The following is a 24815-nucleotide window of genomic DNA, read 5'->3' as shown; positions in this document are numbered from 1 at the left end:
CCTTCCAACTGAAGTAGTCTGTTCTATTAATTATCTTTAAGATAGTTTCTTTATTCCTTATATTCATTCTGAGAGATTTTACTTTTTTTCTCTCCATCACCCACAGTATTCTAATAATTGTCACATTTCTGGCACCTTCTTTTAGGACTTTCTAGTGGTGTTTGAATTGATTTTAACCTCTAGTATGTCCTTGATTTCTGTAGATCCTATTTGCTGATGGCACAGTGAGTAGGAGCCCTGATTCTGGTCCTGTCCTACCACCAGGTAAACAGCATTTATCAGAACGAGAGCTTTTACCTGAGACCAGCACTAGGAAAGGTAACATGTCTTGTGTTTTGGACAGATATGAAGCTAGTAGGGCTGATGATACTTAATAAAGAGCATATTTCTTTAGTCTGAAAATTCTGTACTCAGCTGCTGCATGTTGCTACATTACCTTCATAGCAAATAATTTCTCTCCTACTCCAAATTTCTTATTCTTCTAATGTGGTAGGATTCTAATAAGTAAAAGTTGTGTAATGTGGTAGGATTCTAATAAGTAAAAGTTGTGTAAGAGCTTCGTTGGTATTAGAGTGAACGTGAAGTCTTTTTTAAAAGAAATCTTGTAACTACAGTAGTGTTAAATTTTTACTTTTGTCTTACAGTTTTTAGTCTTTGTATTAAGAAATGCTTCTCTCACAGAGGATATATTTTTCTTTCTCACTCTGTGTATTCCAAGGCTCCTACTATTGGTCACTGTCAATTGGTTGTGTGGACTTGTCGTTGGTGGTAATGTAGACATTCTTACTGTATTTTTATTTTTACTGAGAAAGAACCATATAACGTTTGCTTAGAGTGTAGTCCAAGATCACTATCAGTATTACTTTGTACACAGAATAATTCTGACCTGTCGTACTGACGTACAATTTATTGGAAATTGGTGAATAAAAATTGCTGCCAAACAGAAAGATGTCTCAAAAAGAGACTTTTTGAGTGAAGCTCAGTCCTTTTCCTTAGTATATTCCTTTAAATAGCTGCAAAGATGTTTGAGAACAACTCTTACAAACCATTTTCCAATATGAATTCTTAGTATCTGTGACCAGTGTATGTCCTTTATTCCTTGTGCTTTATTTATGATCACTTTTTCACCTTCCCCACCTTTCTTCTCCTCTGCTTATTCTTGACAAATTTCTAGTGATGAGTTTAAGCTATTTTAGTTTCAGGGTGCTTTTTGGCTAGATATTTGCTCTTTCAGCCTGCTCTCTGGACTATGTTCTTGTCTTTTGCATACACTTAGTCTGTTATTTTTCCTGAATATTAGAGACAAGAGTTCTCTATAACATTCTTAATAAGATCTCTCCAATTGCCTTTCATAATGAGATCTTCATCCTTTTCTTCTGATGCACCATAGGACTGATGGCATTAGCATGCTATTTACTTTTTCTGTAAGGAAGCACATTAGATAAGGCTAGTTCAGGAGCATGTCTTTGAGTAGAAGGAGTTGTAATTTTCTTCTAGCCTGTTCATTTTGCTATTCTGTCAAAAACAATGTTTGCAAACCCTGCGTTTTACTGATTTTGACTTTTGTCTTAGAGACAAGTCTGATACAGAAATGTTTATTTCTGCAGGAAAAGTCAGTGACAAGAACGTTCCATTATACTCACCCAAGGATGGAGAGTTTGAAAAGGCCAATTCTACACAAACTAAGGCAGGAACCTGGATAACAACAACTCCATTAGGCATTCAAGTGGGCACAGAGGGTGCAAAAAAAATGGATCTGAAGCCACTCTTAATGTATCAGGCCACGAACCCATCTGATGGAACGGTATTACTGCTTTTGGGTTACTATAGCACTGTCTATAAGCTACAAGACAGGGCTGCCATCACATACATTGTAGGATTTGCTCTTTAAAAAGATCCTAAAGGTTGTTTTATTGCACTGTTTGAGATGAAGGAGCTTTAGATTTTGAAGAAAATATGGTTCCTCTGTCTCTGAAGTAGATGTAGATGTGGTAGTCAAGCTTCCTGAGTGCTTCAGTCTTGATGCCTTATATTGTTGCTGCTGTCACAAGTATTATAGTGCCAACATAAATGAGTTCTTCATTCTTTCAGATTATGACTGTACGAGAAGATGAAGTGGTAATTGTTGAGAAGCCGGGTGGTAACAGAGTAGTTGAGCATGCTGATGGTACCAGGATCACGACTTTTTATGAAAAATGTGAAGATCTTTCTGTACCAGAGGGTAGTGTGGAAACAGGTGAAAGGGAAGCACTTATTTTTCTTGCACTTGACATAACTTGTGAAGTAGAAAGTTGTCAAAATATATACTAAAGGTGGCTTATACCAGTAGCCTAGATAACAGATCCACTAGTGTAGTCTAGGTTTGGTTTGTTTGCCTTCTTTCAGCAGTATATTCAGTGCAAAAAATATACTGTTGCAAGTAATTAAATTTCCTTCTTTCATACCTATATGGCCCTTCTTCACCATGAGACCACAGTGCCAGAGTTTTAGTGTGTTCTTTGCCCTCTCTCCACCTGCCCTAATAATAACAAGGAAGATGCCTTGAGTTTTAACTGAAGAGGTATGTAAGGACCAAGGCATCCTTATATTTCCCAGTGAAGCCATGGATTCACCAACCTTGGAGATACTGAATATCTGAATATGGCTGTGGAAAATGTCCTGCCAAGAAAAGTGAAACTTATATTTGCCTGAAATAAGTATGGCTAGAGGTCATTCTTCTGGCTGGTGTTGTATTCTGTATGACTGCTTCATTTGCAAGACAAGTCCTGTCCTCCTTAATTAAAATGAAGGGGACATATACTCTGTGTGTGTCTGGACTGTTCAAACACAGTGTAGGAAAAGACCATTATTGAGTTAGCAGAAAATGTTCAGGAACATCCCCCTGTGGGATTTTAAAAGTCAAGAGGTCCTTGAACTGATCTGTCTCTTCAATGAAAAGACAATACCCAGATTAACATACCTGTTTCGTTTGTTTTCCAGTATTTGTGTTGCTGAATAGGAATTTCTTCACATTTTAGAGCCTGCATTACAGGCACAAAGAATTTCAGGGATCCAACTTGTATATTACAGATGTCCAGATCATTATTGTTAGTACCATACTTGATACATTAGAGTGTACTTTCCTGGACAGCTACAGATGGTTACAGATATTGCTATTGGGTTTTTCTATATTGAATTCACAGTCCAGAACTTCAAAGTTTGTGTATTGTTTATACAACATAAAAATATGTGATAAAGGATGCTATGATGTTTATGAAGGTCTTGTACTGAGGAGATAAAGATCCAGCACTATGAGAGAAAAAGGAAATTGAATCATAAATTTCCATGATTCATGGTGCTCCTGTCTCATTGTCCTGTATTAATTCTTAGGTGAACTCTCAGAAGCCACCACAAAGAAGCTAAAAGGTACACGAGTAGAGAATCCTGAGTTTGCTACTGTTATAACAAATTGTGAGGATGGTAGCTGTTGTACTATCTTTGGAGATGGGACATCTATTCTAGCAAAGCCACGAGGAACATATCAGGTTGAAATTATTCTTTGTTTGTGACAGTGACATTTAATCTTTGTGTTCCAAGTTCCCTGCCATTAGCAGCTCTCATTTAATTACCTCCCTTCTCTATAGTCTTCATTAATCCTATTATTCCATCTCTTTCATACTCTGCCAATGTTTAGATACTTACTCACAAATACACATTATATCTATATCAGTCTTACATTTCCTGAAGTTAAATATTACTGAGATTCAGATCAACCTACCTCTTGGACCTCATCTTCCTTCTTTCTCTCCCTTTGATTCCTCTGAACTAGATGTTTCAGTATTGAATGTCTGAAAGCTGTCCTCTTAATTTGTATCTCTTCTTCATTTTTATCTTGAAATTAAAGTTTTCACCTTTGAGGATTGAATCTCTTCCCTTTTTGCTTTTCCCTTTGTTTGTGTCATAGGTTTTACCCAGCAAGGGAGGCTTTCTTTTCTTTGATGAAGATTGCTCAGCAGTTTATAGCCATGAAGTTTATGATTTCACTAGCAAGAAAGAGGAGAAACAAGCAGGGAGATACATTATGAAGCATACTTCCAGCACTATTTGTGAGATGATGGATCCTAAAGGAAATACTTTCAAGGTAAAATATATGGAAGAAAGCAAGTTTCTGCATTCTAATTTTATCTTGTAAACTTCTCTCAAAATCAAATTGTAACCTTGTAATATTTATAGTAGCCAGAATCAGGTCTCTGATATCTTTTTGACTGATGGATATCCTTTTTTATATATATTTATCCCTTTTTAGAGAGACTGAAGCAGAACACATGACATACAGTTTAGCTCACCTGTAAAGTTCCCTTAATTAGCATTATTTGTACTATAGCAAAAAATCAGCTCTGCAAGTGAGGATTAAAAACTGTGCGTGTCAGATGTAGTTCATGGACTGTCCTGAATCACCTCTATTTAGATTGCATCTTGAAAAGTATTATTCCTTTTTAGGTCATTGTTAGTTATCTTGTTTGAATATGTTAATGTCACATTACTTAATAAGCACATAGTATTTTCAAGAAGGAAAATACTGTAGAAATTCACTCAGTAGGTATACATCAATGTCTGTCTTGAGTTGGGCATTTATTAAATATCAGCATATGATGTTAGTATTTATGCTACAACATGTCTTTCTAGAAATGTTTTGGGGGGTTTACAGTCTTTTAGTTTTCCTCTTTATTTCTTTTTCCTGTGAAAAAAATTTGCTCAGCATGAAATGTTTTTTTCTGTCTCTTTCATTTGGCTAGGTATGTTAAAGTTCACCAGCAAGTCACTGTTTTAAAAGGATCGTTTAATTCAAGTAATTTCGCATAATTTTTGCTCTAGGTCCTGGCTGATGGCAGCACAGATGTGTACATTCCCAGCATTGGCTCTGATGACAAGGAGGACACAAGTTCAGCAGCAGATGAGGTTAACAAACCTGTCACTTATGATGAGCATGTCCCCAGGTAAACTGCCTTGTATTTGTAGGTTAATGCTTCCTTTTCTTCACTACACAGTATTTCTACAGGGATCATAAATTTGTGCTCCCTTTGTTCAGTATTCTATTTGCACATTTGATGCCATCACGTGCTGTTGGAGTGCTGCTTCCTTGATACAGCCCCATGTGTGTGTTTGGCTGTGCAGGTTTTTCATCATCTCTGCAGATGGTTCTGGAACGGAGCTCCTGCGAAAAGAAGATGTCCACAAGTATGTGGCTGAGGCCTGCAGTGATCCTGCCACTGTAGTCTTGCAGGATCCTGTACAAGAGCAACCAGGTAGACAACTTCTTTTCTGACAGACATTCTTTCTATATTAATGGAAAAAACTGCAAAGTTTCAAAACTCTTATTTGGTCAGAAAATGTTTTTACCCTAGTAAAAAAGGTTCCACACTTCCAGGAGTGAAAGAAAGGAGTTTGGGGGAAAACTCTGAGAAGCAGAGAATTAACTGAAGGGCACTTTTAAGGGATAAGTGAATAAACAAACAGCATATCTTTATCAGTCACACAAATAAAATAAAAATATGTTAAAAATATAAAACAAAAATAAAATATATTCATTGTGTTTATCATAAAAAATGGAATGTGTCACACTCCATTACTGATATAGCAATGAGGACAGTGATGCCCTGATGTTGACCCTTAGCCTGTCTGTTTAAAAGGATACATATTAAAAAGCTGAAAAAACATGACTGGAATTGCCAATACTACATGGTACCAACCACCTTGTAGCAGTAACATAAGAAGTTGTGTCCTGAAATTGCTGGTTGTCATTATAAAGTTAGTTGGACTTGCTGTGTTTCTATAAAAGACACTGGTGCAACAGATAGATGGTAACAAAATATCTTTAAAAGAGAGGAAAGTATGGTTTCCCTGGATATGAGGGGTGATAAAGGAAGTTTGTTTCAAGCTATACAGTACTAAAATATTTTTCTCATAGAGTTATGTCAAAAAACATGTGACATAAAACAGCTTTCCCACTTACTACCCTTACAAGGTGTTGCACATTTTTAAATGTACTGGTATTCACAAAAATGACCAGTTCTCCACTGTAGAAATCAAATGAAATAATTTTGCCATGGAAAAAAGAAAAAATGAAGGGACATGGAGGGAGCCAGAAAAATGCAGAAGGTGAAAAGATCAGAAAGATGAAGATCATACATACCCAGTCAAAATCCCAGTCAAGAAAATTTACTTATAACCAGCAATTGTTTGTAATGGTAGCACTGATTTTCCACACTTCCTGTTCCACCTTTCACAGTACTGGCTCTATTTGCCTTGACCATAAATCTTCACAATTTTACATCATTGTGACAAAGTACAAAGTGGTGATATCCATTTTCAAGGTCACCTGTGGGGTAGATCATAGTAGAATAAGTAATTTTTGGATTAGGCTGGAAAAAATATTTTGAAAAACATTAAAATCTATGCAGACAATACAAATAAATCATCTCTAATGGAATCCATCCGGTGATCAGGTTATGAAGTATAAAACACAGTGAAGAATTATGCATGTTCTGAATATGTTGTACTCCTTCTGAAATCAGTATTCAGTACCCATGAGTCAATGCTCTGCTCTTCCTTGTTTGGGCTACTCCTCACACTCTACAACTGAGCTGTTAACCAAGAATCAAAGCAAGTAGCATAAGCAGTTTATTGGTAAAAATGCATTGAGAAATCTGAACTTGTACAACTATTCTATAACCAACTCAGTGATCTGTTATTATCTGTAGCCATGGATATGTGGAGTTTTATCTATTAGTAATAAGATTTTATGTAGATAAATAAATGGGGTTTTTCTGCACTTGAGACACTTGTCCATTTATTTATTTTTTTAATTTGAACTCATTCTTAGCAAAATGTGCCTTTAAACCAGGTATTTTAAGTATTACTATCCTCCACCCTATGGCTGAAGAATCCCCCTGGGTAATGAAGAAAGAACCAGAGAGTATTGTTCCTCCATATCTTCAATCAGAGACTCAGGATGAATCTTCTCTTCCTGAGGTATAATTGTTTCGAAACAGTCTTTTCATGTTAAAGCAATAGATGTTTGTCTCTGTGGGAAAATGAAACCCTAAACAATGTGAATGTTAAATTCAGTTTATTAAGCAGACCAAGCAAAGGGTAGGCTGTGTCAGGGAATGTATGGTCCCGTTCTTTTACACTTAGTGAGAGTATTCAGCAGTTTTAAGGGGAGTTCATCTTACCAGATTTTTTAGGATAAATAAGTTGTTCCCAGGAATTTACTGGCTTTATTGTCTAAGTCTATGATTCTAGAAGGAGAGCACATGCTTTTCATCTGAGGCACATTGCCAACAGCTGCATTTTTCATTGATGTAAGTATCCTCTTTCTCTTTTTATTTGCTCCTCTCTGTTCAGGGGAAGATCACAGATGCCCCAGCTGGAAGGTCTGTTTGGAAGGGTCTCAGCATTGGATCAGCACATTTGTCCATGCCAGGCTCTGTGCGAAAATGTCCCAAAAAACTGCAAATCCGTCAGCTATTCCAGTATAAGACACTCTCTGATGATCTAAGAGAAAAACTGCAGCTTTCCCTCAAGGTAGCTCAACCACATTTATTGATCCTTCCAGTAAGCAATAGAGAACAGACAACTATACAAATTTGGTTTGATAAATGTGTACTATATACCTAAGAGGAGGAAATCTACTACATTTGAAGAACAATTATTTCATACATAGACAGGTGCTGTAAGTGCTTTTTCTGAAAAAGTTTAATTGTTTCACTTACCTCTTCTGAAACCTAGCTTTTTGAGCAAATACATGAGATCCAGTCCAGTACACATCACAGATGGTACTCTAACACACAATTTCCTTGCTGTCAATATTGATATCTGTTACTTAGCTTTTATTTTACTTAGACTTTGTTTTCCTTCAAAAAGTCTTAAGAATTTAAATCTGTGAAGCTGAACAAGAATTTCTAGCTCACCATAATTCTACAGTTTACTTGGTCACTGAGACACACTCTGGTCTTGGTTATGTATTTGTCTTCATAAATCAATGTAGATTATTTCCAGGTTCCAGTCTGAGTTTTGTTACGGTATCCACGTCTAGGAGATAGTTGTGTAGCCTTCTGACAAAGTTTGTGGTCATCCCTCATTAGTGACTGGTTCATAGCAGGTAGCAAGCTGTTCCTCCTGTGCCAGTGTTCTGAGATGGAGTCCAAAAGTGAGCAGCTTTGCACTTCTCAGTGTTGGTGTAAAACATTCATTTATTTAATTCAGATTGTGAAGATGCTCTTAGAAGAGGTTTTAGAGTCAAAACCCCATTATTACTTAAGAATTAGAGAATAACAAAATATAGGTGTCCTTTAATTTATTCATTTAACTTATTTTGATAATGGCATTGCAGACTGAATTCGAAAGTTAACAGCATGTGAAATTTGTGAAGGTAGTAGCATATTGTAGCCAATTAATTTTTTTTTCCCCCACATTACATTTAAAAGAAAACCTGCTTGCAATAGAAAAACACTGGCAGCTGTCCAGCCCAGATATGTTTGGGATATGCAAGTCTATCAGTATGAAATGTTACCAGTTTTTCAGTTTATAAATATATAAAAATTATTCTTTGATTTGCATATTGATCTTTCAAGGGCAACACTATAAAAGTTCCACACCAATGTGGTAAGGGAAGTCTCTCCCTCACCCAGATCTATTGTTGATTTTAGAGAAAGATTAATGCTGTTTGTTACATTGGGAAGGAAGAGCTGCAATTATTAGCACTGAAAAAACAGTTGTAATAATTGCATAAATGTGCAGTGAAAATACCCTCATTGCTCATACATCAATATTTAGTTAATTAATTTTTTTTCAGAATTAAGTATCTTAAATCTTTCGCCACACCTTTACTTTGTCAGAGCAAAATCGAGATCTAAAGAAAATATTATTCTTCCTTTCTCCATCTCCTATAAGATTAAGAGATATAAAAAAGTGAAAAAGAACTAACACTGGAAACAGATTGCTTCTGCAAACCCATCTGTTAGTAAATTCTGTACTGCATGTAGCTTTCTGGCAGTGGTTTGTTTAAAACCCTTTTTTTCATCCAACTGATTGAAAGAAATGTCGGAAAAGAAAACTGTTCTGTAGCAGCTGGTATGATTATGTCAATGTGAATATCTATTTTAAGCCTACATCTGCATCTTTCTTTTTCTTTTTCATTGTTCCACCAGGAATATATAGACAACATCTTAAAGCAGGAAAATGAGCTGGAAGAAATGAATGTGAAAGAACCAAGAACAGAAGAGGAAAAGGAGATTGCTGCAAGTCTCCTTGAACTGATTACTGTGAGAAAAATCTAAATTTTAACTTCTTCTTTCAACAAAACCCTTGTATTGCATTGGAAGTGAGAGCCTTGAAACACCTTATCAATTAATAAATCAGCAAAAGAGTAACACAGTGCCAATTCTGGTGCAGATTAATGGTAAAGCAGAGCCACGCTCAGCCTTCAGCTGGTCTGAATTCAGCTGGGCACTGCTGCCATTTTGGGAATCAATGTTCTAAACAGTTCAAGAGTTTGGCTGTACTGAGTGATATGTTCCCAAACACACAGACCAAAATTACTTTCCAGTAATTCACTTTTTTTAATATCCCCAACATCAGGATGAAAATAGTTCCAATTTTCCATGAAAATATTGTCATTGCACATGAGAGACTTTTATTGCAACCACAGCCACCTCCATAGTAAGAATTTAAACCCTGCATTTGGGATAATACAAAAACAGCCTGGAGAAATATTGTTATTACTGCTGAGCAGCTTTTTATTTTCTTTCTTTTATTTTTTTTTTTTTTTTTTTAATATAATCTGCAAATTTTCATGGATAATTGGAGCACAAAATGAAAAAGGAGACGAATAGATAATGGGAAGGGTAAATAGTTCCCCTAGGATCACAGCTTTCTGGAAAGAGGGACAAAGAAATGATCTGTCAGTAACTCCATGTGCATCTATCCTCTAGGTAGACATTTATTTACTTTGATGAGACCCAGGTGCTTAATCTCACATGCTGTTCAGATCCAGTGAACTTGTCTAGTGACTAATTATTGTTGATTGTCCTGGCTACATTCAGCACATTTCCAGTTACAGATTTCACACTGGACAACTCTTCTGTGAGCAGCAGTCACAGTGTGCACCTGCTGTGACCCAAGAATCAGTGTCACATTGCTCCCAAGTCTCCAATAGCTGTATTACAACCCAGACTGCCTGGTCACAGGAACTCTGTTTTACAGTTAATTGCTTCAGAGACAGCATGAGAATAAAGGAAACACTTTAGTTTAGAGCCTCTTAACCCTCATTCACTTTACTGTAAGCCACATGAGATCTCAGTAACAGAGCCTGCAAATTCCTGAATACATTTCCCATTTGACTTGTTGGGAATATAAGTTTAATGCAATATATCTTGTTCAAGTTTTTTGCAGAAGGATTTGTGTTTGATTAGGAATTGGCTTGGTTGAGCTAATAAAAAGTAACCATATAAAATACAAAGCTATCTGTAAAGTGGGTCATCAAGAAGGAAACAAATACCTATTTAGAACAGGGAAATTATACTTCATTTCATTTTTTCTCAGCTTATATTTTTCTAATGTACTGAAATACCTGACAATGTGATTACAAGAATGGGGGTAACAACATAGTACTTGTTTACAATATAAATCCTTTTAAAAAGATGCTGTTGTTGTGAATTTTATTTCTCATTTAGTCACAGTTATTCCTTCTTCATTGCAGTCCTTCCCTGACTGGCAGAAGTCAACTGAAAAGCTCAGTGATAGAGGTAATAAAAAATTAATTACCTGTATTTTTTAAATTTAAGGTATCATAATAAGTTTAAAAGTATTGTAATGTTTTTAAAGAGGGAATATAAAGGTGAATTCATTTATGCCCTATGGACATCTGTGACTTTCACAGGTGATTAGAACTTGTTAGGACCAATGGTCCAGTACCTCTGAAAAATAATTCCTGGTTTTAGGCATGTGTATTTGACATTTTGACTCACATTTCCACATGTAATGAGTTTTCTTAGGTATAAAAACTATGACAACACTTGGCTACTTTTATGCAAGTAACAACTTTTCAGACAAGTTTTTCAAAGCAACTAAGTAAATCCTGGTTATTTATTACACTTCAAAATCTAATCTCACTCCATCACGTGTTGGGGTTACATTCACCTACCTAAGGGAAAAGATGGAGCAAAGTATCATGAATTTCTTTTAAAGGTTTCACAAGATATTTATTAACATCAATTAATGTTTTCAATATGTACAAACTAAAATTAAGATGTCTGTTTCTTTACAAAAACCCATAAGCCTTTTCCATAGAAAAATCCATTACCATCTATCCCATAGTGATGCTCATCTTTAAAGTGTTATTTTTCTGCCCTTCATATCTTGTCAAGAGTATTTCTACATGTCAAAAAACCTCATACTGTGCAAAGTAAACTGAAACTGCTGCAACAAATGCTGGCAGAACAGTTTCCTTTTAAATGAAGCCATAACTTAAATGTAATATTGCTAATGAAGAAGATTGTGGGAAAGAACAGCTCTTTGAAATAGGTAAAAATAGAAAATGCTGAAAAATAAAATCATATTTTATGGCAAAAAAGTTGACCAAAAAAAACCACATTTTGAAGTTTGAACTTATGTAATTCCTAGAACACTAAGAGATATAGTCTAATAGGACCATGTCTCTCAAATACTCAAATCTCCTAAATTTTGCCACAGAAAATTGTTTTCAGCCAAGGAAATTTCCTTGGAGCCAGGATTTAGCTTCAAGGTATAAAGTAAACAACACACTTTATAAAATATGTCAGAGGACGGGGTAACTCTTTAGTAAAGCCCCAGAACTGGTCACAATATTAAATGTGAAAAGACTGGCATTTCTCCATTATACATATTGAACTAGTAGTTCCTTCCATGAGAATGTTAGTTATGGCTGTTTTACAGCCTCAATTAAGCACAAGCAAGCTTAAGCAAGTTAAATGTAATAAGGGTCCCTGAAAGCCCACATTATTTTCTTCAGCTGTATAGAGACCTCAGAGCACCCCAGCTAGGAAGTGTCTGAATATCAGCAACTTTTCCCACTCACAGGTATTTGTATCTTGAAAGAATGTAAAGATACATCTGGAAATACAGGGTGGGAGCGTGCACTTGATCTCCTTCTTGTCCTTTCAATATTGAATTCCATTTCTTATCTGTTTATGTTCTAATCTTGAGTTTGGAATTAAGTTCCCTCTGCCTTTTCCCTCACAGTAACAACGACTCTGTTAGGTTTCCATACGTGGCAGAAAGATGCATTAAAAATGATGTTTTTTCTTCATAACACCTAACACTGCTTAGCAGAGCACACCCATTCAGTAATACCCTTCACCTTGCAGCCCATGTGCGTGAGCTGTATGAACAGGCAGTGGCTCCTCCTGCCCAGGGTCACACAGAGAAGACAAGCACTGCACAAGGAGAGGACCAGCAGCAGAGGTAGGACAGAGCAGCAAGGACTGGTGCAAATGTAAATAACACAAAGGCTGAAGCCAAGCACAGAGGGAAGGCACTGTGCTTTACTGTCATTAAGGACTGAGACCTAAGTCCCTAGATACATATGGCAGTGTTTTAACGTCTTGTCCTGTGGTTATTTTGTCCCTCTATGCCTCTCTTTCCTTATCTGAAAGAGAATTCAAAGCTTATTGGGAAAGGACTTTGGACGTTTCTTGGATTTAATGATCTAATAAAAATGCAGATATGAGCAAACAGTTTTGTGCAAACCATACAAGTTCGAGTCAGGAGTCACCTAAGGTGTTTACATAACATACTCTCATAAAAAGCATTTTCTTTCCACGGTTATCTTGTAAATATTTTTGTATTTATAAAAGACTCTTAGTTTTCTTATTCCCACCATTCTCTCTTTTTCTCTTCCGGGTGATTCAGTCCAGAAGAAGTAACATCCAAGTGGCAAAGCAAACTAGAACAGAACAGGTAATAATATTAGTAGGACCATTATTTTATGCGCCATCTTAATCTACTTTTGTAAAGAATGTTATTGATTTCACCAGGTCTTGGGTGATTGTCCGATGGCTTGTCTGCATATAATGGGTATTTTCTGCTCAACAGAAATGCTGAATAAATGGTTTGAGTGTCTTTCTGTTCTCCCCCCCCCCCCCCCCCCCCCAAAAACCTAAGTTAACAGCATTACTGTTAACTTACACCGTGCAAAACAAGGCTGCAGTCAGAATCCCTATGTTTCATTTCTGGTTCTGTCACTAGTGTGAAAAATACTGTATGTTAATATTTTCAAATGCTGATGCTTTAGGTTAAGATTCAGGTATTCCACAAATGAAAGCTGATTTTTTCAAATAGAAGCCCAGATATGTCTCACATGGTAGTGCTTCAAAGCTTCTTTAGGCAAAACTGTCTCAGCTCTCTCAACCTCTCCTCACATGAAAGGTCTTCCAAAAACCTTAATCATCTTCATGGCTCTTTTGTGCACCAGACAGTTCAAAAATGGACACAGCACCCCATGTGAGGCTTTCTATATTGCTTCTTAATTACATTCTAACTTGCATGAGATAGAAAAACCTCTTAGAGTTTCACAGATTTTACTATAGTATTTCACACTGTTTTGGATCCTATTTTAAAAAATGCTTCAAATATATAAATCTGAGCAGCCACCGCCCAAGAACATCATGTGCAATTCTGGCTCTAAAAGCAGTGTTAAAACTCTCAGTTTTAAGAGTGATCATTTCATAGCTGATATTAGACCCTGCAAGTCAGTGAAACTCTAGTAGTGTAAAACTGGGCTAAATCAAGCTGAAAACATGACTGATCTTTACTCTGGTCAGCCTTACCTTCAGAAGTTTGAACATCTTCTTCTGTATCCACAGAGCCATCAAGTCTTTCTGTGATAAAATAAGGAAATTAGATGAGTTTTGTGTTTTAGCAATGCATATGGAATACCAATTCTTAGCTTGAAGTGTTTGTTGGAAGGTTGGAAAGACACCAGTGGCAGTCCCAGACATGTTTCATGAGGTTTAGAGAAATGGAATATGTTCTGAGGAGGAACTCTTCATAGCAGGTGACTCATTGTCCATGTGCATTCTGATCAGACCAGTCAATTCTTAATCCAACTCTAAGAAAATTGCCAATTATAAGAATATTACTTCATGTGATGAACCAGGGAAAAAAATGCCACTTGCCTTCACCAAATCCATTTCTTGATGCATAATACTGAAAAACAGGGTGAACTCATGTATAATGCATTTTTCTTTCTTTTCATTACCAACAATGTGAAAAACATCTCTAGGAAAGAACTGGATGAACAGAAGACTACATTTATGGCAATAAAAAACAGAATATTTGCTCCATATTTTGAATCTGAATTCAGCAAAGACTTTGTCCAAGAAAAGGTAATGCAGTGGAAAATTGTATGAGTTTTGTTAGGCCAGCTAGTATCTCCCATACTCCCAAAGACAATTTTGGCTTCATATCTCAGCCTCTATCTCAACAAACCATTATAAAGGACAGCTATGGCAGAATTAATACTGAAAATTATATGCCCTTGTAAGGGAAATCCTATCTTGAAGATAGTATATATTCACTGAGTACAATCTCTAAAATTCCTTACATAAACTCTGGAGAGAGCCTGATTCAGAGCAAAGCTCAACCTCAGGTTTTTTTACTTACCCCTCAAACCCCTCTCTTTGCTTATTAGAAAGTGAATAAGTAAAACAAACATTCGTAATTTAGAGGTGATCTTGGGGGCTTTCCTACTGTAATCTGACCTGGTAAATGCTGTAAATGCATAAAGCCTACTCAGAAATGTAGTTTGCAATTGGATGTGACTACTTACATCTCTTTTATAGTCACTACTTTGGTTCTGCTTATTTGTTTCCTTTGCATTCCTTTTTTTTTTTTTTTTTTTTTTTTTTTTTTTTTTTTTTTTTTTTTTTTTTTTTTTTTTGCAAGGGAGGAGGGTGTCTGCTGGCTGGTTTTCCCAGGAGTAAACCTAAGCCCTCTTTCTTCCTTTCTCTAGTTTCCTGATTTGGAAGCAATGTCTAAGGAACTTCCTCCACTTCAAAAAGAAGAAAATATGACTTTCCCTCTATGGATGTTAAGAGAACCCAGTGGAGGTAATCTCCTGTCTGGCATCCAGTTTGTACCTTCTTCAGGAGGAAGAAGCCTTTGCAGACATTACTGAATGTGGAAGAACCATCAGCTTTGGATGCTAAGCTGAAGAATTGGGCTATGAATGAAGAGTGGATAGATGAAAAATGCTCAAGAAAAACTTGAATGGAATAAATAACTGTTAGGGGTGAATGAGCAAGAACCAAGGAGGACAAGTTTAGAAAACAATTCGTATGACTAGGAAAAATATGGGAGATTTATTTCTGAAACTCCATGGTAAGAGGGAACTGGTGCAAAAGCAATATGGAATAGGAAACATGCAGGCTAAGGATAGACTGGAGGATATAGGAGGAAAGCAGTGACTCCATGACGGGAAGCAGTGAAAGAGGGAATCATTATCTCAGGCTTGAGCTTTTCAGAACTGAGAGAAATACTTAGTTCTGTTTAAAAAGCAGCCCTGACAAGTTACTGAAATCATATAGTGAGGTTAAAAATCATATACAGCAAAAATTCATATCAGGAAAACAGTCCTCTGTGGGGCTTTATCAGACCCCCACTAATTCCCATATTATCTTCATTTTCAATCACCATAAGACCTGTCCTGGATTGTCTTTTAGTCCTTTATGGCTTTGAGTTCAGTTAGCCAGAGAACAAGAAATGACCAATCATACAACAGGCATTTTTGAGATCCCTGTGGCCCAGTAGAGCAAAATGCCACACCCAGGATTTTCCCAGCTTCTCATGGTTACATAGACAACTATTCAAGATTGTCTAAATTGAAGTGCCAAAGACTGATTTTGTTTCACATGTTTATGAGAACAATGGTGATCATAAAAAACACTTAACTCAGTATTCCATTCTTTTCCCTTTAGCAGCTGAATTTGATACCGCAAGTGATTCGTCACTTTCATCTGGCCTTCCACTGCAGGATCCTTCCAAACAAGATGATGGTTCCAGCAGCACAACAGGTACACCTGCCTTCCAGAATGTAGGTGGAGCAGCTTGGTATCTTTTAATAACTTTTGACACAATATTTGCAATACAAATTTTAATCCACCTGTCACTTTTTCATGCTTTTGGAAATTTTTTCCCTTCCAGACTTAAACATTGCAGAAAGAGCAGAAGAGACTCCCTTTCAACATAAAGTTCCAAGTCTGATGGTAGATGTTACAGGACAGACAAGAAAAAAGAAAGTAATATTACCATCATACCTTCAGGAGAAAAAACCAAACACCATACCAAATAAAAAGGTAAAAATAATACCTTTCTTGTCAATATTCACGCCCTCTGAGTCATCTCTTTTCCATAAAATCTTCACCCTGGAGCAATACTGGAAGGTGTTTTGAATCTGTTTACTATAACATGGCTGTTGCACTTTATTTATGCTTATGGGAAATTCTAGAAGTACCTTTCCTCTCATCTGCTAGGAAAAATTCATTCTGCATCAGACACCTACATGAAAGCTCTGTTTCCAAAGAGCAGAGCTTTCCCCATTTTCCCTAAGACACCTCAACAGCTTAATACATCTGTAAACTCAAACCAGTATACATTTTCAGACACTATTCAAGTGCTGCTTCAGTTTTTACTCAAATTAGGATGCCTTTTTTGTAATTCTTCAGGGTGAGTGGACAGAGGTCAAATATATGTTAAGTAATTGTCTATCTGACTTAATGGCCACCAACTGTATCTTTGTCTCATATTTTGCCTGCAAAGATAGAAGATCCTGCTTCAGGAAAGCTCAGCACATCTTCTCTTGCAACAAGACAGGATCTTACCGGCTTCCATCTCATCCCACTCAGGGTGACATTTGGAGTGCTAAAGGAAGGCTGCACCTATGCAACTACTGTAATCATGAAGAATGTTGGTGTGAACTTTTCAAGGTTAGTTTAAATTCTTAGTACCCTGGTTTTTATCTCTCCAAAGAGATCCTGACAAAAATCAAGTACAGTTTCTCTGGAGCCACCACCCCAGATAAAGTGCAGGAATTCTGACAGCCAGTTTATAGGTCTGCCAGAGCTTTCCATAAGGAGGAGCCATATCCTAGGAATGCCTCTTCTATTGCCTTGTCTTTATCAGCTTCTGGTGCAAGGCCATGCTGGTAAACTGTTCTTCAGGGGGAATGAAATCCACAAGATCAGTTCCAGAGTAATGCAAAAGTAAAGGTCATATCTGATCAAATGACCTTTACAAATCTAAACAGTAGGAAGTTTTATTCACAGAAGTACTGAATCGCAGATGGGAAACAATCAGTAAGAAACAAGGAAGCAAAACTTCTGCTTTAGTTGGTACCATTTAATTAGAGATTATTTGCACAAAATTCATGCCAGTATCATGCCTTCTGCAATAGAATCACACCAAAGGACATTAAATAAAGATTATTATGGACTTTTGGGTCAGTAACACACAGGTGTTTGCCAAGATGCTGTTCATACTTCAGCTTCCTTTGAGCATGTAGGTTTAAAATGCTGCTATTTCACATTCTGTTGTGTTAGCAAGCTCTTTGAAGGCTTACCCATTCACTTGTTCCTTTGGGGTTTTTGTGTTAGAAATCTAAGCCTTGGCAAGAAGCCCAGGAATACTGCTATAGTCCAACTTGTACCTTATGATGGAAAGGATGAGCTAAGAAATTCTGCTGTCATTTAAAAAAGCAGAGGAAGAGCAGGCAGTCTGTTTCCTAGATGTGATTTCTCCTGCCTGAAACAGTTTCTGGCAAACTGATTCTCTTCTCTTTCTGACAGGTTTCGGGTGAAGCAGCCACCTCCATACACAGGACTGAGAGTGATGTACATGCCAGGACCTGTAGGTCACACAGGAGAGCTTTTGGGTTTTTTTCTAGACTCAGCTGGCCCTCAGGCTAGCTAGGGCACCTTTCTGGGACAGCAGCTGTCTGGGAATAGAGCTGCCAGGGTATACAGTTTTGTTTAAAGTTATTTGAAGTTATCCTGTCTTCCACCATCCCTCTACCACCATCGGCTAAGCACTTCATGCACTTGAGTCTCAGTCTGTGCCAGGATGCAGAGGGATAAAAATGTAAAGTTCAGTGGAAAGCAGCAGGTGAAGCAGTGAGTTATAGAGAGCTTTTTCAAAGCAAACAGGATTACTTTACCACTGCCTCTGAGTCTTCCCTTCTGCTTAGGGTGTTTGTTATATCTGTTCTGTCCTATGCCTAGACTTAACTTCCTGTCCTGATACCTTCAGGATTTGAACCAAGTAAACTATTGCTTCAATCCTTTCTTCTCCTGCTTTCAACTGTTTTCCACCTAAAGTTTTTTATGTAGCAAAGCACCATAGCACATTAAATTATCCCACTAAGTAGGAAGCTTTCATGCTTTCTGCCTGCGTTCAATCTCTCTTTTCACCTGCATGTTATCTCTGAATAAATAGTGCTGGTCCAGAGCCTTAGCCACAACTCGGTACTGAAAATCATAGAATAGTGTGGGTTGGAAGGAATCTTTAAAGGCCCCAGTTGAGAGAGAAGGATGGTGTAGGGGACAATGTCAAATGCCTTGCAGAAATCCATCTAGATGGCTGGAATAATTTCCATTCTCTTTTCTCCTCACATCTGCCCATTTTGTACCTCCCCCACCTTAATGTTCTTTTTAGAACAGAGTATTTTATTTCATTTGGAAGGGACCTGCAATGGCCCTCTAGTCCCACTTCTTGACCACTTCAGAGATAGCCAGAAGTTAAAGCACAGTGTTAAGGACACTGTCCAAATGCCTCTAACACTGACAGACATGGGGCATCAACCACCAAGGACTGCTGGAGGGGACCATGTATGAAATTTGCACCTTACCTGTGAGTCATTCTCTGTTTCTCCTAGGTGGCAGCAGGCTTACAGGTTGAACTGGAGATAGAGATTTTTGCCATGCTAATTGGAGGGAAAGACACTGGTGGCCTTGAAGAACTTTCCCATAATATTGAAATACTAACAGAAACTGAAACTCTTCTCCTGCCTGTGAAAGCAAATATCCTTTTCTGTCTTATTTCTCACACACGCCTCATAGCATCAATCCTGGGGATCATCTTCCTGTTGGGAGCCTCAAGCATTGTTTCCAGTGCAGGCTGTTGCAGTAGCAAGCTTTACTGTCCTTTTCAGAAATGCACAAATAGGTGTTTTCAAAAGCACAACAAATGAGCAATTTAATATTATGATGCCAAACACATTTTACATCAGAATAATGTGGTTTGAAAAGTAGGGAAAGGAAGAACAGAAACTCAGATGTTGCTTTTAAAAAACAAATTAATAGGAACTCTTTCCCATCACCCCTCATGAAAATACTTTATTACATTTTTGAATCTGTGGTGGCATCTGTGGTACAACAAAATGATGCATTGTCCTGATAATAAACAGGCAAATGGGACAATCCCTGCAGCAGCAAAGATGCAAGCACATAAGCACATGAACACTGTCAGAAATGAGCCTGTGTGGGTTCAGTGGGCTTTTCAGTTGTTTAACTAACAACAGCAGTACAGTAAAAGAAAAGAGCCAAGTCAATAGCCATTATTTCTATTTTCCTTGTGCTCCAGGTGAAGTTCTATTTGACATTTAATCAAATTTACACTTAGAAGTCTGGGAGGAGCAGTCCTCTGGAAACCTATAAAAGAAATAGGAAGGCAAGCTACATCCAAACATACCAGAAACTTCATTCACAGTAAGGACCACTCTTATCAAAGAAAGAACTTCAGGATTCTCTGAGCCTGACCAGAGTAATAGCTAAACAGCAACTCCTCTGAGGCTTTATATGCTCTGGATGTGACGTTGAAACTCCTCACATTTACTTTACATTGGCCCAAAGAAACCTTTCATGCCTATAATTGCAGAACTGAGCTAGACAGAACTAATGGCACAGGAGCCAAAGCAGCTGTTGTTCTGTTTCCACTCATCCAGTCCTCAGACACAGTTGTAGACCAGCCTCCAAAACATGTGCCCTTCCCCCATATTTTACTTGTTCCTTTACTCTTTGAATTGAGAGCACTAGTCTGGATTCAAGATGTTTTATAACCTTTCTTCCAGAATTCATTCCTACCTCCACATATTATTTTACTTAAAGGTACCTTAGATCCTTAACGTGGCATTCCACCTGTGTTATCCAGTGCCATTTATGAGTGTCGCCCAGAAGGATACCCCCAGGGAGGGATGGCAGCAGCGGTCCAGGAAGTTCCTACAAGTCCCAAGCCACGGTTACGGATTACACTCCCACGAAAGCCTTGCAGTTAGTGTGAGTACTGGATGCAGTGACACCAGCTGTAAATTAAAGTATAGTTGTTTTACCTACTCTTCATCTCATCAGCAGCACCCTGAACAAAGCTCATGCAAATGATGCACCTATCACACCTTCTTGGTAACTGTGGCAAGAAAAGGGAAACACTGGATGAGATTAACCAAAACACTCACTAAAAGGGAACTGCAGGTTATTACAACTGCTCAGCTCAGCAGAGGCACCCACAGCAGTGCCTCCTCAATCCTGTCTCGAATCCTTCATTTACTGTCTCCACATTAACCAAGTCCTTGAGCCTCCTGGCAGCTGGATTTACTGCAGTTAAGCCCTAATAAATCAGCCTCTCTTTAACACCTTTCACTTTCTAAAACCATGTCTTACTGGTGACCTGTTGACACTGACAGCAAGTGTAATAAGGGACAGGAGTCTTACAGATAGAGCAGCCTCAGTGACAAGTTCAAATACACATCACCCTCTGCACACACAGCACATGTCTGCAGCCTTACAGAATCAGTCTATATGAAGAATCACAGAATATCCTTAGTTGGAAGGGATTCACGAGGATCACATCCAGCTCCTGGCCCTGCACAGAATATCCCGTCACACCATGTGCCTGAGAGTATTGTTCAAATACTTCCTGAACTCTGTGGGGCTTGGTGCTCTGACTACTTCTGTAGGGAGTCTGTTCCATCCTCTGGGTGAGGAACCTTTTCCTGATATCCCACCTAACTCTTCCCTGGCACAGTTTCAGACCATTGCCTTGGGTTCTGTCACTGGTCAGCAGAGAGATCAGTGCCTGCCCCTCCTCTTCCCCTCATGAAGATGTTGAAGACTGCAATGAGGTCTCTCCTAAGTCTCCTCCAGGCCGAACAGACTGCATGACCTCAGCCACTCCTCACAAAGCTTTCCCTCAAGGCCCTTTACCATCCCTGTAGCCCTCCTTTGGATGCTTTCTAAAAGTGTCTTAGAATGGTTAAGTCTTCCCTGACAACAAGAAATATTGGGAATTTCTCACTACCTACCAGCCAACATGTTTAATATTAGGCTGGTGTTCACCTCACCCCTATGAGCTCAGGCACTCTACAGTACAATTGATGGTGACAGTTCATAAACAGGAACCCTATTATGGATGTCTCTCCTTAGCTCAAAGTTCCTGATTGCTTAATATGGGTAACACTGACATGACCTTTCTCTTTCAACTTAAGCATCTGCAAGCCTGCCATATTATCTAACCAATCAGCAAAGAAATTCCAGCTGTATGTCATTTCCTCTCCTCTAGAGAAAAAGGAAAGTGACCACATCAGTCTGCTCTCAAAAACTTCATAAACATGTACCTCTGACTGCTGCATCTGCTCCAGGACTGCCCAGTATACATCAACTATAGCTTATTTTCCTGTTTAAATATCTCCTTATCTTTTCCAGAGGGGAATTTTACCCCCAGCGTAACACACAATTACAGTCTAGAAAAACAACCAATTTAATGCCTTCCACCTTAGGATTTACTACCTGGAGCTCGTTATAAAAGCAGTTTAGACAAACTTCTCTCGCTTCATGTTAAAACGAAAGAGAAATACTCACCCAGTCAGTTGACATTTAAGTGAGACACCCCCAGCCCCAAGAGAAATTCTGATCAGAGTCATCTTCCATGACAAGCACAAAGAGAGAGAAATTAACTACACAGTGTTCTCCTCCCACACATCTAATCCAGCTAATCAAGCTGCTGTCACCACAGCCAAACCTCCCTTCTCTTCTGACAGTGTCCTTTTGTGAATTGATTGGTAATTCCTACTGAAGCTGGCTGCAGCTATCCCATGCTACCCAAATAACTGTACCTAATGCCTCTTTGAACATTCCTTCCCTCAAAGGCTCTTGGACTCAAAACAATATCCATCCTAGACATGTCAAGGAACTCTGGATTGGTTGGTTTAGTCTCACAAAACATGGAACACTGACACTTCTACGTTAAATCCTGTAATTGATTATATTCTTGTTCAGTCATCCAGAACAGAAACAGCCAAGTCACTGCAGAGGCACCATGAGAACTTTCTAAGTTTCCATCACCTTTCCCAGGTGGCTATCACCAGATTCAGCAATTGTCTCTACTGAGATCTAGAAACTTTCCTGCAATATTAAACTTGATCACAAATTTGCCACACATCCTAGCAGAGATCAACAAGCAAAAATCACTGATCAAGCATCACCTGACCAAACTTAATCCTACCTCATTATATTTTCTTGGTTATTTCACATTAATATTTAAAACATTTCAAAACTATTCTATTAACATACTCAGAATTAAATACCACATAGGTATTTAATGAAAGTCTTCAGTATTGCTAAGCAGGCTGTCCATCCTGAATGTGTGGTCATGATTTTTACACCATTCAATGTGTGCAATACCCTAGTCTACTTGAAGCCTGTGTAATAACTCCATCTTCATGTTGTTGTTCCCTTCCAACAGCAAAAGGCCAAATCTGAAGCCAGTCTGTAGCAATCACAGTGCTCACACAATACTTGCAAAGAATCTGGACATAATTTCTGGGTTTGGTTCAACATACAAAGGTGGAGCTGAGATTTCTTGTTTTTTCTTCTTTCCATTCATGTTAATTTTCTGTCCTCTTCCACTACAGGTTAGAGCCCTAGAAGATCAGCAGCACTGAAATACCTAGATTTTAGTCCAACCTTATAGAAACATCCAATGTAATTTTTTCATTTATTTAATCAGATTAAATGAGAATAAATATTTTGCCTTAATAGGAAAGATGATCCAAAAGTTGCACAATCTCCTGATGTGGATGTCTGAAATGCAAACAGTGGAAAGATTTCTGTACTTCAATCCTACTATAGAGCAATGCTGCACAATTCCCACTAAGTTTGTTTTTAAAAGGCATGACGTTTCTGTGCTGAGGAACTTGAAATCTTTTCCAAGTACTGGGAATGCACCACATTTCAAAGCAGTCAACTATGATTCTTCAGGAGCTGTTGACCTACTCTGGTCTTAATTCCAAAGTTTCTGTTTGCCTTCACAATCACAGGCTTAACTTTCTGTGTGCTCACCTACCTTTAATAAGCTGCAAATACCAGAGAGGTTGCAAGTACACAAAGTTACACTTGACAAGAGAGGGATTCTTCTACCCTCTTGCTCACAGTCACACATAAGCATCTTCAAATGTTCATGAGTTCATCTCTTCATAGTGGAAGATGGAGCCACTTAGAGATAGTCTTTTCCCCCTCCTTGTTCCCACCTACACAGCAATAATTAAAAGAAAAATCACAGGCTCTTTTTGAGCCACCATATTTGTGTGTCCAAGTGCAGCTCTGGTCCTAGTTTATGAATTCATTTCTCACAAGGTCCTTTCCCGTGCATCATCGTTTTTACAACATGCGACATGCTGAGGGAAAGATGGGGAATTTTCCTCGATACATGTGGATGACTTGTTCTCCCAACACTTCACAGTGACTGAGAATCCCACAGTTAACAGCATTAACAGCAGCTTTCACCAGTGTGAAATATGAATGCCAGTTCTGAACCCTCTCATCCACACTGTTAGGTGAAGATACATATTTTAACAATACAGATTTAAGCTTGCCCTGTACTCAAAAGTGCTTTCCTACTCAGGTTTGTAAATCTAAGTTATTTCACCTCAGAAAGGGCAAACTGATCTCCCAAGGATATTAATATTCCTATTAGAGGACTCTTGGCACAGAACAGACCTCTTCCATTTAAAGCATCTGCTGGACTGTCAGTAGCCATGTGAATCCTGCATTAGTACAGACCCATCACAAGTGATACAAATCTGAGAACCACAGGGAAACTTCAAGAGAGCAGCCAGTGTCAGCAGCCAGGGAGAGAGAACAACTTTCCAACACCTAAAATACCTTTTCTCCAAGGATTCTTCCCTAATACCAGTGACAGCAGACAGACACAAAAGCAAAGGAATTCCACCTCTTTCAACTTAGATCAGAGGATACCTGTCATGATTGTAAGATGACTGCATCCCAAGCTACTCTTCTATATAACCATTTATATCCTTCTCATCAGTCCTGAGATCATTTGCCTGTGGCCATGTTTGGTTTTTTTCCTTCCAGGACTCCCAGCAGATGATCAAACAGCAGCTCATTACACAACATCCATAACATCTACCTCCATGTCATTAAGGTTAACAGAGGAACAGTCAGCCTTCCCCTTTTGGTACCTGGTTTTGACATCTTTCTCCTCAGTCACCTCAAATGAGAGCACTGTGGTGTCACAAGCCAGCTCTCCATCTGTACCACTTGTTTTTCCAGTGGGCTGGCCCATTTCAGCAGCAGATAATGTGGATGATAGATGTCAACTGACTTTACCCACAAAATGTATTGTCCTACAGTGTTTCCTCCTCCTCTTAGTAATCCCTCTTATGAGGGTCTATTTTGGGAGTAGTAAAGAAAAAGAACAGAATAAAATGAAATAGAAGAGCATAAGTCAGGATA

At 38.2% G+C, this 24815-nt stretch overlaps 1 protein-coding gene across 1 annotated transcript in view; it reads left to right on the top strand.

The window, feature by feature from the left end:
• Positions 1 to 19285, top strand: part of SPAG17 (sperm associated antigen 17) — an 86172-nt gene extending 66887 nt beyond the window's left edge. Inside the window, exons 27-46 of the mRNA XM_079316382.1 lie at positions 204 to 318; positions 1608 to 1804; positions 2092 to 2236; positions 3370 to 3524; positions 3944 to 4120; positions 4855 to 4976; positions 5155 to 5285; positions 6884 to 7011; positions 7387 to 7566; positions 9192 to 9305; positions 10742 to 10787; positions 12387 to 12483; positions 12931 to 12978; positions 14303 to 14405; positions 15032 to 15128; positions 15996 to 16091; positions 16222 to 16373; positions 16837 to 17003; positions 17862 to 17922; positions 18947 to 19285. Of these exons, the coding sequence (XP_079172508.1) occupies positions 204 to 318; positions 1608 to 1804; positions 2092 to 2236; positions 3370 to 3524; positions 3944 to 4120; positions 4855 to 4976; positions 5155 to 5285; positions 6884 to 7011; positions 7387 to 7566; positions 9192 to 9305; positions 10742 to 10787; positions 12387 to 12483; positions 12931 to 12978; positions 14303 to 14405; positions 15032 to 15128; positions 15996 to 16091; positions 16222 to 16373; positions 16837 to 17003; positions 17862 to 17922; positions 18947 to 19261 (2646 nt within the window). The 3' untranslated portion in view covers positions 19262 to 19285. The remainder of the gene's footprint in view (positions 1 to 203; positions 319 to 1607; positions 1805 to 2091; positions 2237 to 3369; positions 3525 to 3943; positions 4121 to 4854; positions 4977 to 5154; positions 5286 to 6883; positions 7012 to 7386; positions 7567 to 9191; positions 9306 to 10741; positions 10788 to 12386; positions 12484 to 12930; positions 12979 to 14302; positions 14406 to 15031; positions 15129 to 15995; positions 16092 to 16221; positions 16374 to 16836; positions 17004 to 17861; positions 17923 to 18946) is intronic.
• Positions 19286 to 24815: the final 5530 nt, after the last annotated feature.

Source organism: Erithacus rubecula (genome assembly GCF_903797595.1).
Source record: "Erithacus rubecula genome assembly, chromosome: 1".
Classification (NCBI taxonomy): Eukaryota; Metazoa; Chordata; class Aves; order Passeriformes; family Muscicapidae; genus Erithacus; species Erithacus rubecula.
This window is presented reverse-complemented; position numbering and strand designations above follow the sequence as displayed.